At 36.9% G+C, this 12,294-nt stretch overlaps 1 protein-coding gene across 1 annotated transcript; it reads right to left on the reverse strand.

The window, feature by feature from the left end:
* Positions 1 to 3,661: 3,661 nt before the first annotated feature.
* On the reverse strand, positions 3,662 to 11,818 carry LOC113049245 (coiled-coil domain-containing protein 124). The gene is made up of 5 exons (XM_026211417.1): positions 11,712 to 11,818; positions 10,503 to 10,674; positions 7,093 to 7,276; positions 6,300 to 6,405; positions 3,662 to 4,631 (listed from the first exon to the last, which is right to left on the reverse strand). Exons 2-5 carry the CDS (start codon positions 10,659 to 10,661, stop codon positions 4,430 to 4,432), a joined length of 651 nt encoding a protein of 216 aa, XP_026067202.1. The 5' UTR covers positions 10,662 to 10,674; positions 11,712 to 11,818; the 3' UTR covers positions 3,662 to 4,429.
* Between the last annotated feature and the right edge of the window lie 476 nt (positions 11,819 to 12,294).

Consider the following 12,294-nt stretch of genomic DNA (forward strand, 5'->3'; position numbering starts at 1 on the left):
CTGTTCCATACAACAGATCAAAATGGATATTAAAACAAAATAAAAGAGCGATTGGCTTGTGTGTCATAAAAATAAAGGATATTTTCCACATGCGTCATGTACAATCAAACACAGCTGTCTGAGAATACAGTATGATAATCTGCTTTGAGTAGTTAAAACTGAAATAGGATAATGCATAAAATATATGTAAGAATACTCTTCAATAATGACTCAGAAATTTCATTTTATTTTGTATTTTCTAGCATTTACTCAGGAATGACACCTGTTGATTATATCTATATTTTTTTATTAACTTTCCAAAAGGCTCAATCTCTGCATGCTGGATTTTTAAAAACATAAGAATCTGACATATAGATACAAAAACACTAATAATTGTAAACAGCGTCATCCTTACCTTAAAGCAGCATCCTCGTTTCCTTCGGCGAGCATGTTAGACTTGGGTCCCCTAACATACGCGAGCTTTGAGTGATGGGTCGCTTTTCCGAGAAAACAGGATTTAGTCATCAGACATGCAGCTTTTTCCTCAGACGCTTGTCAGATGTAGGGGGCCGGCCGGTCTCTCTTTGAGACGTATAATTAGGATGCAGGCTGAAGAAAGGACAGCCCAGCTTGATAAGGGCTGGCATGCAAATGGATAAGGAGACAAAGAAACAAGCAGCACAGAGAGACAGAAGGACAGCAAGACACTATATGTTGCACACACCACACCACTTTCTGCTTTAAGTGTCGGGTATCATTATTGAGTCCACTGCTTGGGTTGGCTGGGGTAGTCGAACACATTGAGGTCCGCAGAAGAGGAAATCGAGGGGAGAGAAATCTGCGATTGATGCTCAGCAGTTCAAAGGCCTTCCCAAACCCTCTTATCTTTCCCGCCACAGAGGCAGCTCAGATAAAAGAACATGGATACGTGAGATGTACATGTATACAATCTGCAGGGTTCAGTGCATTGAAGTGTGTGTATGCTACTCCGTTCAAGCTTGCAGCGTAGAGGGTTGATTTCTGATTGACAGAGGTTTATATTTGGTTAATGTGTGTCATTAAAGAATTTAGCAACGCTAGAGGGACACAATATAAAATGCTGGAAAATATTTTAGGGGCCCAAAAGTCTTTTAAAAAAGGTTGAATGATTAAAATGCTTCTGGTTTGCAATTTTCTATTTTTTCCCCTTCCTAATTTTATTCTTAATTGTAATAATAATAATAATAATAATTTTGGTTGACAATCTGTTTCAAAATATTCTAATATATTTTTATATCTTTTTTTTTTTATAAAAGTGGCTGTTAGTTTTGGTAAATGTTTGTCACTAAATATGCAAACAGGACATGGAACAAAATGCAGAAAAAATACAGTGGGGCGCAAAAAAGAATAATGCTTGTTTTGCATTTGTCTTTTTTAAAATAAAAATCAAATCAAATGCTCAGCACTTTTCTAAACTAACAATTGTTATAATAAAATTATTTATTAGTTTATCATTAAATAATTTAATGTTAGAGGGTTATGGAACAGAATATTGTAAAAACTATACAGAAAATTCCACTAATTATTTTTATTTATTTTTTTTGCATTTTAAATTAAAATAAACAACATCTGCTAAGCATTTTAATGCATTTTTCTAAGCAAATTATTATTATTGTTTTATGTTTAAATAAAACAAAATCATTACAAATGTCTCAAAACAATTGAAGTTAAATTGAAAGATGTAAATGGATTCCCTAGTTTTGGTGTTAAGTAGAATTCAGTATCACTTAAACAAAATCTGATAATGTTCTTCAGCATTTAGTGCTGCAAAGGCAGGTAACATTTTCAGTGCCACAGATTTGTTCATTGACTACCTCACCCTCGATCTAGAATGAGTAACGGCAGACTTTGCATTTTGTGGTAGACAAATGCGGGCCGTCATCAATCAGTGATGCTTGGAGACTCTGCACAGATAAGGGAAATACGTGCTATTTTAGGCCTGATGCTCTCTAAGACAGCAGGGTGTCTCCTTCTTAGATTCATCATGCTGCGTGGTCGTATCAGCTATTTTATTCAGTTTGATCTTGCGAGTAGACCACTCATTTAGCAAAGAATTTTGCACTTAAGAAGCCCAGTCTCTAAAGCGATCTTGATCAACTGATCACGACGAACCAGTGCTGCTAATAAAGATTAGCCAAATATAGTCACTGCCCTTGAGTGCAGGGAGGGGATGTTTTTTAATTAACATTCTCAGTGGGTCACAACTAACAATGTGCAAATAGGTTTAAAAATAAAACAGCATTCTTATGCGAGGAATATCTTTGCTTTAAAACCCCCTCGCTCTGAGATATTTAGGTTGATTAAACCACTATTGTTTCGCAATTGTATTTTAGGTCTTCAAATATTGGCATTGTTACTGTTTTACAGGCAGTTATGTCAGAGTTATGAAAAGGACACATTCATTAAAACATTCTGTGTGGGAGAAGTGTTTTAATGGAAGGTAAGTAAATGGGTTATCGCGAGGTTATAGCATGATCTCATGATGACCTACAGTTCTTTTACTTTGACGCTGCTTGATGACACATTATGGCCATAAATTACCTTAAGTGCTAAAGAGCGTTCCTGCAGGGGATAAAGGTGGCCACTGGGAATTATCCAGCCTGCAGGCTAATTTCCTTTCCTTCCAGAACATCCCACAGGGGTCAGTGACCATTCATGTTCATCGCTTGTGTACCTGCAGAGATGTTATTAAAAGGGAATCTACCTTCAGTATATCTGAAGTATCACATAAGCTGCAAGGACCTTTTTAATGTGGTCGAATGTAGGAAAATGTAATCATGGGTTATCAGTTAGTGCCAAATAAGACCTGCGAGTCAATTTTAGGGCTCAAACTATTAAAAATAATTAAATATAAAATTAAAATGTAAAAATATATTAGACAAATTAAATATCAAATTAATATATTTTAATATTTAAAGCTACGGAGCCCCGCACATGACATGCCGTAAAAAATATTAGGCTAAATCATGCGCACGATTTACTAATTTGTTCCCTCAATGTACTAAAACGTGCACATGATTACTTTTGCGTTCCCTCGATTTACTATTTTGTTCACTCGATTTATAAATTGTGCGCACTATTTACTAATGCGTTCCCTTGATTTGCTAAATCATGCACACGATTTAGCAAATCGAGGGAACGCAATAGTAAATCGAGGGAACGCAATAGTAATCGTCTGCACATTTTAGTACATTGAGGGAACGAATTAGTAAATCGTGCGCACAATTTATTTATTTTTTCTTGCATGTCATGTGCAGGGCTCCATATAAAGTAAATGTACTATGTGAAATGCTTAAATATAGTAAAGGTTGCAAGTAACAGTTGTATAGTTTTTTGATACCCAACCCTAACCCGATCCATCATTTGGTGTGACTTATTAACTAGTTTGGAACCAAATGTTGCTTTGTGGTACCCAGAGGAATTTTTTTTTCATATATAACTTTGGTATCAGAGTTGTGTTCAGTTTGAGAAATGCAGTCAACAATACAATATTTGTAAAAGAGGAACAAACTTGGGTTAGTCAAAACAGACACCAACTTCTTGAAAAATAAATGAAATAAGAGACCAAAAAACAAAGTAAACTGCAGCTACAACTGCTTTGCATCATACAAGGCCATTTCTCTTCAATGAAAACATCAGCAAATTTAATAACAGCTGTTTCTTCCTTACTTTTTATTCGATTTTGTTTTTTCCAAGAGCCAATGAGAGTGTTTGTATTTCCCACAGATGCGAAGCACAGACCAGAGTGTGTTCGCACTGCTTGACATGTGTAAACGGCAATCCAACGGCTAATAGTCCACTCGCCTTTGGGATGTGTAGACACTGTTCCATACCAGGTCCAAAGTGCATTTCCAAAACAAAGAGCCATGTAAGATCAATCAAGCAGACAAATCTCTAACCATATCATCTTGATTTAGAGCAATTATCAGATAACCTTGCTCTCCATAAATATCAAACCTGAAGCTGAACCCTAATGATTATCACACAGACACTAAATAAAAAAATAAAAACTTGCCTCAGGTTAACCACACTTCAGATCATGTTCTGCATTTTAGATGAAGACATTAATAAATGAACTCAACACAGCAGTAAAACTTGTTATGTGGAGGAAAGGTGTGCTAGTTGAGAATCCACTCTGCGTTCACTAAAAACCAAACCTAGAAACTTCCCAGCAGCTCTTGATAGGCAATTGTCTAGCAGATAAGAGATTTAAGTTGTATGCTGTTCATACATCATCAGACATTTATTGAATAATTAGTTAAATAATCCAAGTTTGTCTGCGAGTTCACATATGAGGTGAGGGGTGTGAATAGATCAGCTGTAAATTGTGTAACCAAAATTAATTGTGGTGGCTTTTTGTATTTGTTAGGATCTGCGCAGAGGGTCAGACTTTAAGTGCCCTTGTGTTGGTTTACTTGGAGTTGTAGGCAGCCACTCGTTGGTTAAGGGGGTTTTCCGGAGACTTTGTCCACTCCTTCTTGAGCTGTTGTTTTAGCTGGGAAAGTCGCATATTGGGGTTCTCCATTTTAAGGCGTGCCATGTTTGCTTCTTCAAACGCAGCGTAGGCGGCTTTCATGCGGCGCTCAGGGTGTCGATCCAGGTCTTCCTTAGTGCTGAAAAACAAACATGAACTAAATGTTGAACCACATCTAGCTATTAAGAAATGCAATAAACAGATTATTGTGCCAATACTACTCAAATCTATAGTGAATGTGTTTAATGATGTTCTTAGCCTTTCTTTCTTGTGACAAGAAAGAAAGAGAGAAGTCACAAGAGTTTACACGTAAATAAATGTTTTTTTACTGTGTAAACAACAATCAGAAAAAAAAGGGAAAAAAGCACAACACTATGCATACACTAGGACCCTTATTTTGAAATGTCTTTTCTTTATACTTCCAGCTGCTCATTCAGAAAGTTGTGGGAGGAAAAAAAAAAAAAAGTATTCACTCTTACATCCATCTACAATATAAAAGTGTTGCCATAATGCATTCATTATGCAAGTGCGAATCATTCAGTTCACCAAATCGAACTGAATCGTTTGAAACGGTTCGCATCTCTTATACACATTAATCCACAAATTACTTAAGCTGTTAACTTTTTTAATGTGGCTGACACTCCCTCTGAGTTCAAACAAACCAATATCTCGGAGTAATTCATTTACTCAAACAGTACACTGACTGAACTGCTGTGAAGAGAGAACTGAAGATGAACACAGAGCCGAGCCAGATAACGAACAAAACATTGACTCGTTCACGAGTCAAGAACCGTTTCTGTCAGACGTGTCCGATTCGTGAACCGAGGAGCTGATGATACTGCGCATGTGTGATTCAGCGTGAAGCAGACCAACACACAGAGCGTCTGAACTGAACTGATTCTTTTGGTGATTGATTCTGAACTGATTCTGTGCTAGTGTTATGAGCGCAGGTAAACTGAAGGCTTGAATCAAGGGCAATCATCACAAATGACGCCATTACGTCGAGCGCAAAAGAACTGGTGAACAGTTTTCTTCAACCGGTTTATTGAATCGAACTGTCCGAAAGAACTACTGGTGATCCGGACACCGATGCAACCGGTTCTTCACTCGTGAACGAGTCAGTCTATTGTTCGTTATCTGGCTCGGCTCAGTGTTCATCTTCACAGCAGTTCAGTCATTGTACTGTTTGAGTGCATGCATTACTCCGGGATATTGGTTTGTTTGAACTCAGAGGGAGTGTCAGCCACATTAAAAAAAAAGTTAACATCTTAAGTCATTGGTGGATTAATGCGTATTGGAGATGCGAACCGTTTAAAACGATTCAGTTCGATTTGGTGAACTGAATGATTCGTTCGCGAACCGGATATCCAGACTGCTTTGATTTGAACTCTCTCTCACAACAGACACGGAAGAGAAGACCATGCTGAATAAAGTCGTCGTTTTTGCTTCTTTTGGACCAAAATGTATTCCAACGGACCCTCTGATGTCACATGGACTACTTTGATGATGTTTATCTTACCTTTCTGGACATGGACAGTATACCGTACACACAGCTTCAATGGAGGGACTGAGAGCTCTCTGACTAAATCTAAAATATCTTAAACTGTATTCCGAAGATAAAAGGAGGTCTTACATGTTTGGAACAGCATAAGGGTGAGTTATTAATGACATTTTTGGGCGAACTAACACTTTAAGAGCACAACCATCTGAGAACTGTGACTCTAACAAATGTAGATCTTTTTAATGTTTGTAGAACAACGGAGTCTCCTTATCACTCCGAAAAGTTTTTTTCCAGAGAACAGGTTACCTGAGAACTGCGATGGCATCCTCAATGGTTCGGGCCTCCATCGTGCCTTCTTCTGGAATTATCTGATTGATGTTCTCCTCAAGCGGCATCTCCAAGTGGCTTTTTTCTGTAGATTTGAAAGGACACACAAGAATAAATGAGGAAACTGAAAAGGCCTATTCAAAACAACAAAACAATAAAGACACTTTTAAGCTTAGTGTGATAACAAGGGCAGCTTGTTTTATTTCTGCAAACTGCCTACAGTGTGCACTGTATTAGTATGAATTTTGACATACAATACAATTTATTTTGTTGAGTGACTCCAGATGCAAATAGTGCCTAATGTCAGCGAGGAATGAAAATTCACTATATTTATTTTCTAACTCCCCAATGCATGCATCTAATTTTTTCTTTTATTTAGTTTTATTTTATTTTAACTTATTCGATTTTCTATGGGTAAAATGACAGACTTTTTTTTTCTCTGGTGATGTATGCTGGACGGAAATGATAATGTCCAGCATTCATTGACTTAATTTGACCAATCCCACCCTTTTGAACTGAACCAAGTCCCTACTCATCATTTTTTTTCTTTTGTGATAATCTGTTTTATTCAAATGTACACCACTATATGAATTACATTTCACTGTGACTAAGTTGTCAGGGTTTCCTTAACGAATGGAATGATATAGTGTGACAAACTGTTTATATAAATGTACATACAGTATATGAAGGGCTTTTTGTGTGACACACAGGGTAATGTTTCCTACATGGGCAGCGCTCTACATCCAAGTCATTGTATTGGATTTGGCCTTACCTTTTTCCTTGGTTTCCTTAACATTTTGCTCGCTTTGTAGGTTCTCCTCAATCTGGGCTCGAGTCACTTTACCAGGGGCTTCTTTTGTCTGTTTCCCCTTTATCTTGGCAACTTCTTCCTCAAAGAGCCTTTGGTTTTCTCTCTTCCTCTCCAGAGCCTCCAAACGCTTTCGCTCCTTATCATCCTGTACAAGCACGCACACACACTCTTTTAAATTACAACTGGACTGATGTTATCGAGGCAGCCTGATGGTCATTAAGCAAATGTAAGTGTAAACTGCAGAGTAAAGAAATTAGAGATGCCTCCTGCGCACTCGAGAGTCACTGTGTCAGCACGGTGGTTAAGTAATAGTTACTAGAATCAGACATGTTCTTAACTGTCCACATCCTAACCACCACCCAGCCACCTTCCTGTTGATAACATCCGCAGAAATGGTGACACAACAGTAAGGAGATACGCATAATGAGATGACACCTTCAGATGTCGAGCAGAGGCTGAAATGTCATTCGCGTGACAGATAAGCCGCACGACAGGCCGTGCTCAAGAGCAAACCAAGATACGCTCCTCTCTCTCTTGACATTTTCTCAGGACATATCTACCGGTGATAAATTACAGTATATCCGTCGAGCCCGGTCTTTACCCAGTCTCAGGCGGTGGCTGATCTTTAGAAGATGTAAAGGATAAATCAGTGTGTTTCCAGTGCAGGTGAGCTTGCTTGAACACACACAGCCGTCCCAGTGACATAAGGTATAATTAGCAGAATGGCTGCAGTAGGATAACAGCAGCGTGGGTCTGATAGGCCGGCGGGGATCAGATGGCAGCGATGGGAGGAAACAGGAGGAAAGGAACAGGGTGTGAGGAGCTCTTTACAAGAGCACCTTACCAACTAGACAGGCACATCATGCCAGCATTGCGGACGCTCAGTACATATGCCAACACTGGCTCAATAATGTATGAAACAGAGGCAGCAGAGAGCCAGGGAGGGAGAAAAGGCACCAATGACTACCAAATTATATTCTAATAATTCAAATGTTAAAACAAATGAGTTTTGATTCGGGAAATATATTTATATGGCACTTTGGGATAAGCTTGTTCCCAATAATATCTAAAGAGATAGCTTAGACAAAAATGCTAATTGTTAACATTTACTCACCCTCTTGTTGTTCGCAACCTGTGTGCATTTATTTCTTCTGTGGAACACAGAATTTTGAATAATATTGATAGCCTAACAGTTTCAGTTCCCACCGTCTTCCATTGTATTTTTTGCTCATATGATGGAAGCCAATGGAAACCAAAACTGTTTTGTGACAAAAATACTTCAAAATATCTTTTTTACATTAAGTCAGACCAACATGAGTGTGAGGAAATTTGACAATTTTCATTTTCGGGGGAAAATCAATGCAAGAATTGAGTCAGTATGATGCAGTGCAGCATGCAAACGTGTAGTTCACCCAACAATAAAAAATATTCTGGCATAATTTACTTACCCTAATCTCATTCCAAACCTGTTTGATTGTCTGTCTTTCTGCAGAATAAAGAACAGTTATTTTTATCCATACAATAAGTCGGAGGGTTCCAAACCAACATCAACAAACCCAGATGACTTACTGCATGCAAAGAGAAAAAAAAAAGACAAGACATTTGTCAGAATATCTTCTTTTGTGTTCCACAGAAGAAAAAGTCATACAGGTTTTCATCGAGATGAAGTTAAGTAAATGATGGGATTTTTGGGTGAACTATTTCTTTAACACATCTGCAAACTGCATTGGATCGTGCTGCTGACTCAGTACTTGAAATAAATTGTTTAATTTTTATTAACAGTTAAATAATTAACATTTTTGTGGACCATTGCTTCAAGATTTTGTATGTATTACGACAGGGCAGTTAATATATTAGACAGCATTTTGCCTTTAATACATGTAGATCATTTGCCATCTTGTTTGCAGACACTGAAATTGGCATAAAATCGCTTAGTAGACATAATAAACAGCCAATCACTGCATATCACTCAATACATTAGTCTATGGACCTCATCCAAGCCTAATTTCAAAATCAAGCTCCATTACTGACAATGAAGACTCATCAATATGCGGCATAATTGATAGAGGATATCAGAACTTGCGTGACGGTGTTACTTTAACCCAGTCGGCTTCGGCTTTCATTTTGCTCATGGGGAACTCATTTCCTGAGCAACCCTAAACCTGACATGCAATGTATTAATCTATTGTGTGCTACTCAGACTCACATGTCTGCTGCTTTAGCGAGGAAGACAGCTGTGTCATTTAGATACAAGATTAGCAGCCAACGGCGGGAATGTTAGACAACATATCATGAAAAACATGGGCGCAGAGGGAATCAATTTTCTGTGCATTTAGTACAGAATTCAAAAACAATTCCATGTCTTTATGTCAATTACGACCAAGAGGGCAAAGTTTGTCTGGTTAACATTGTTACTAGTAGCATCTTTTTCCCCCCAAGCAATAAACAATCTCATTTAAAATAAATTAATACTTTTCCTCAACATGGGATGAATTAAATTGATCAAAAGCAACAATAAGTGCATTTTTAATGTTACAATATATTTTTTTATTACTTTTGAACTTTCTATTTATCAAATAATTGATTAAAATAAAAATGTATCATGGTTTCCACTTTCCACAAAAATATTAAGCAGCATAACTGTTTTCAACATTGATAATAATAGGAAATGTTTCTTGAGCACCAAATCAGCATATTTGAATGATTTCAGAAGAATCACGTGACACTGAAGACAGGAGTATTGATCCTGAAAATTCAGCTTTGCATCACAATCACACAAAATACATTAAAATAGAAAACAATTATGTTTAATTGTAATAATATTTCACACATTACATTTATTGTGTTTTTATAAAAATGTAATCTTACCAACCCCAATAAATGCCAAATATTTCATTATTTCATAACAGATATTTCTACAGTTAGCAATTTGATTTGATTACAGTTAGCAAAATGCTTTGAGAAATGCAGCCCAGGCTAGTCACAGGTGAAGGGTTTTCTTATTCTTATGGTGTCAACTAGCTTTGTCATGATGTTATTTTCCTATGACTTCTAATGGATAGCAATCTCTCACCAGGTAGGTGCTACTAACTACTTCATTTAGAACTATTTCAATGTCAAACTCTCTTAAACAAACTGAAGGAACTGGTCTTTAGAGAGGTCTTTACTGCCACCTTGTGTTTATACTAGACACTGTCTCTGCCAATTAGGGGTGGATGCTGGAGACAAAAATCTAAATCAAAGTAAAGGTACATTTCACATGACATTTATAAAAAAGGCCTGCTGGATCATCATTATCATTTGACCCCAACAAAAGATCACTTTCCCTGTTCTTAAGGACATACGTTGTTAAACCAAGTAATTAGTTCTACCTTCCTCTGCTCTTTCTTCATGACATGTTTGTCGGTATCTTGCCACAGCGCGTCCTCCAGCTCCTTCTGTTTGCGTGCATCAGCGACTGCTTTGGCCTCAGCCTTCCGAGCCCTCGCAGTGGCCGATTTGGAATTCTCACCCTGGAATTTCTTCGGCATTCCTGGGACTTCCCTGCGGAGGAAAGATTGAGATGATGACCATATTGATATATATATATAAGTTAAAAATGAAGAGCATTTATTTAATATATAAATCTTTTCTAACAATATTCACTAAAGTTCAAAAGTTTGGGGTCAGTAAATTTTCATTCTTTCTTTTTTATAAATAAATGTAAACTTTTATTAAGCAAGAATATGTAACATTTTTAAGAAGTGATAAAGATGGATATTGTTAGAAAATATCTATATTTTGAATAAATGCTGCTCTCTTAAACTTTTTATTCATCAAAGAATCCTGAAAAAAAGTATTGCAGTTTCTCAAAACAATATTTGGCAGCACAACTGTTACCAACATTAATAATTTTAATAATATATCAGCAGTTTAGAATGATTTCTAAAGAATAATGAGACACTTTATACTTGAGTAGTGGCTGGAGGAAATTCAGAATTTTTTTTTTGCATCACAGAAATACAATATATATTTAAATGATATTCAAATAGAAACAATTATTTTATATTGTAATAACATTTTGTTATTATACAGAACATTCTGTACTTATTTTTGATCAAATAAAAGCAGCCCTGATTACCATAAGAAACTTGTTTAAAAAACAAACAAACAAGTCTTACTGATACTTACAAATTTCTGACAAAGCAGTCTATATTTGATAGAAAGATAAAAATGTTTATAATTAGAATATGACTGTGTATGTCTGACTATACATACATATAATACATATTCACACCTAATGTTGGTTTTCTTAGTTCAGACAGCACGCTTAACATTTGACTTATATTTCCTAAAATAAAATGTTAAAATGGAACCTGGAACAGTTTAATTATATTGTTCCTTTTAAGAAACATTCTCGTTAGCATTTTTGCTAATCACTCTGGTTTCAGAGAGTGACAGTATTTACGTTCAAGCTTGTATCGGATGCGGTCATTTGAACAATGAAAGCAGATATAGAGGAGAACGTCTTAAACATTTCACTTTATTAGTCCAAGTCAATTTCAGGCACCGCATCTAATAAATAAAATAATACCACCAACCTTTTCCTGCGCCCGCCTGCTGGGGTGTTTCTCGCTCTTCTTCTCAAGCCGCCGCCGCCGCGATACAGTTGCAGCGTTTCATTTAGCGCCACCTGGAGGCTCGACGGTCACTGCGCTCCATGCATTCGCTTATTTGTAGTCCGTTGTCAACAGGTTGTCTGACAATATGTGGATAACTGCACACAGTACCACCAGAAACACTGTTAAAAGGCCATTTACTCCTACTCCTTAGTCAGTAAACAGTGGTGTGTCCAGGATTTTAAATTCAGGACGACAAGAGCAGAATGAGGGGTTACAACGATGCTTAAATCCGGTTATTGCCATAAAGAAAGACGACCTGTATAAAAAAATGAGCTATACAGATCTCAGGGGGAAAACAATGACGCATTATTGACAACAAGAGTTCTTATAATAGCCTAATAATACCCAAACAAATGCCTTAAATAACTGCCTAAATGTCATCTTACGCAATATACATCCAGCAGCATTTTATTTTTTTTTAACCTAAAATGTGTTTCCTGGGAATCGAACCCACAACCTTTTGTGGTGCTAACTCAATGCTCTACCACTTTGCATTGCGTTA

The sequence above is a fragment of the Carassius auratus genome, chromosome 30 (genome assembly GCF_003368295.1).
Source record: "Carassius auratus strain Wakin chromosome 30, ASM336829v1, whole genome shotgun sequence".
Taxonomy (NCBI): domain Eukaryota; kingdom Metazoa; phylum Chordata; class Actinopteri; order Cypriniformes; family Cyprinidae; genus Carassius; species Carassius auratus.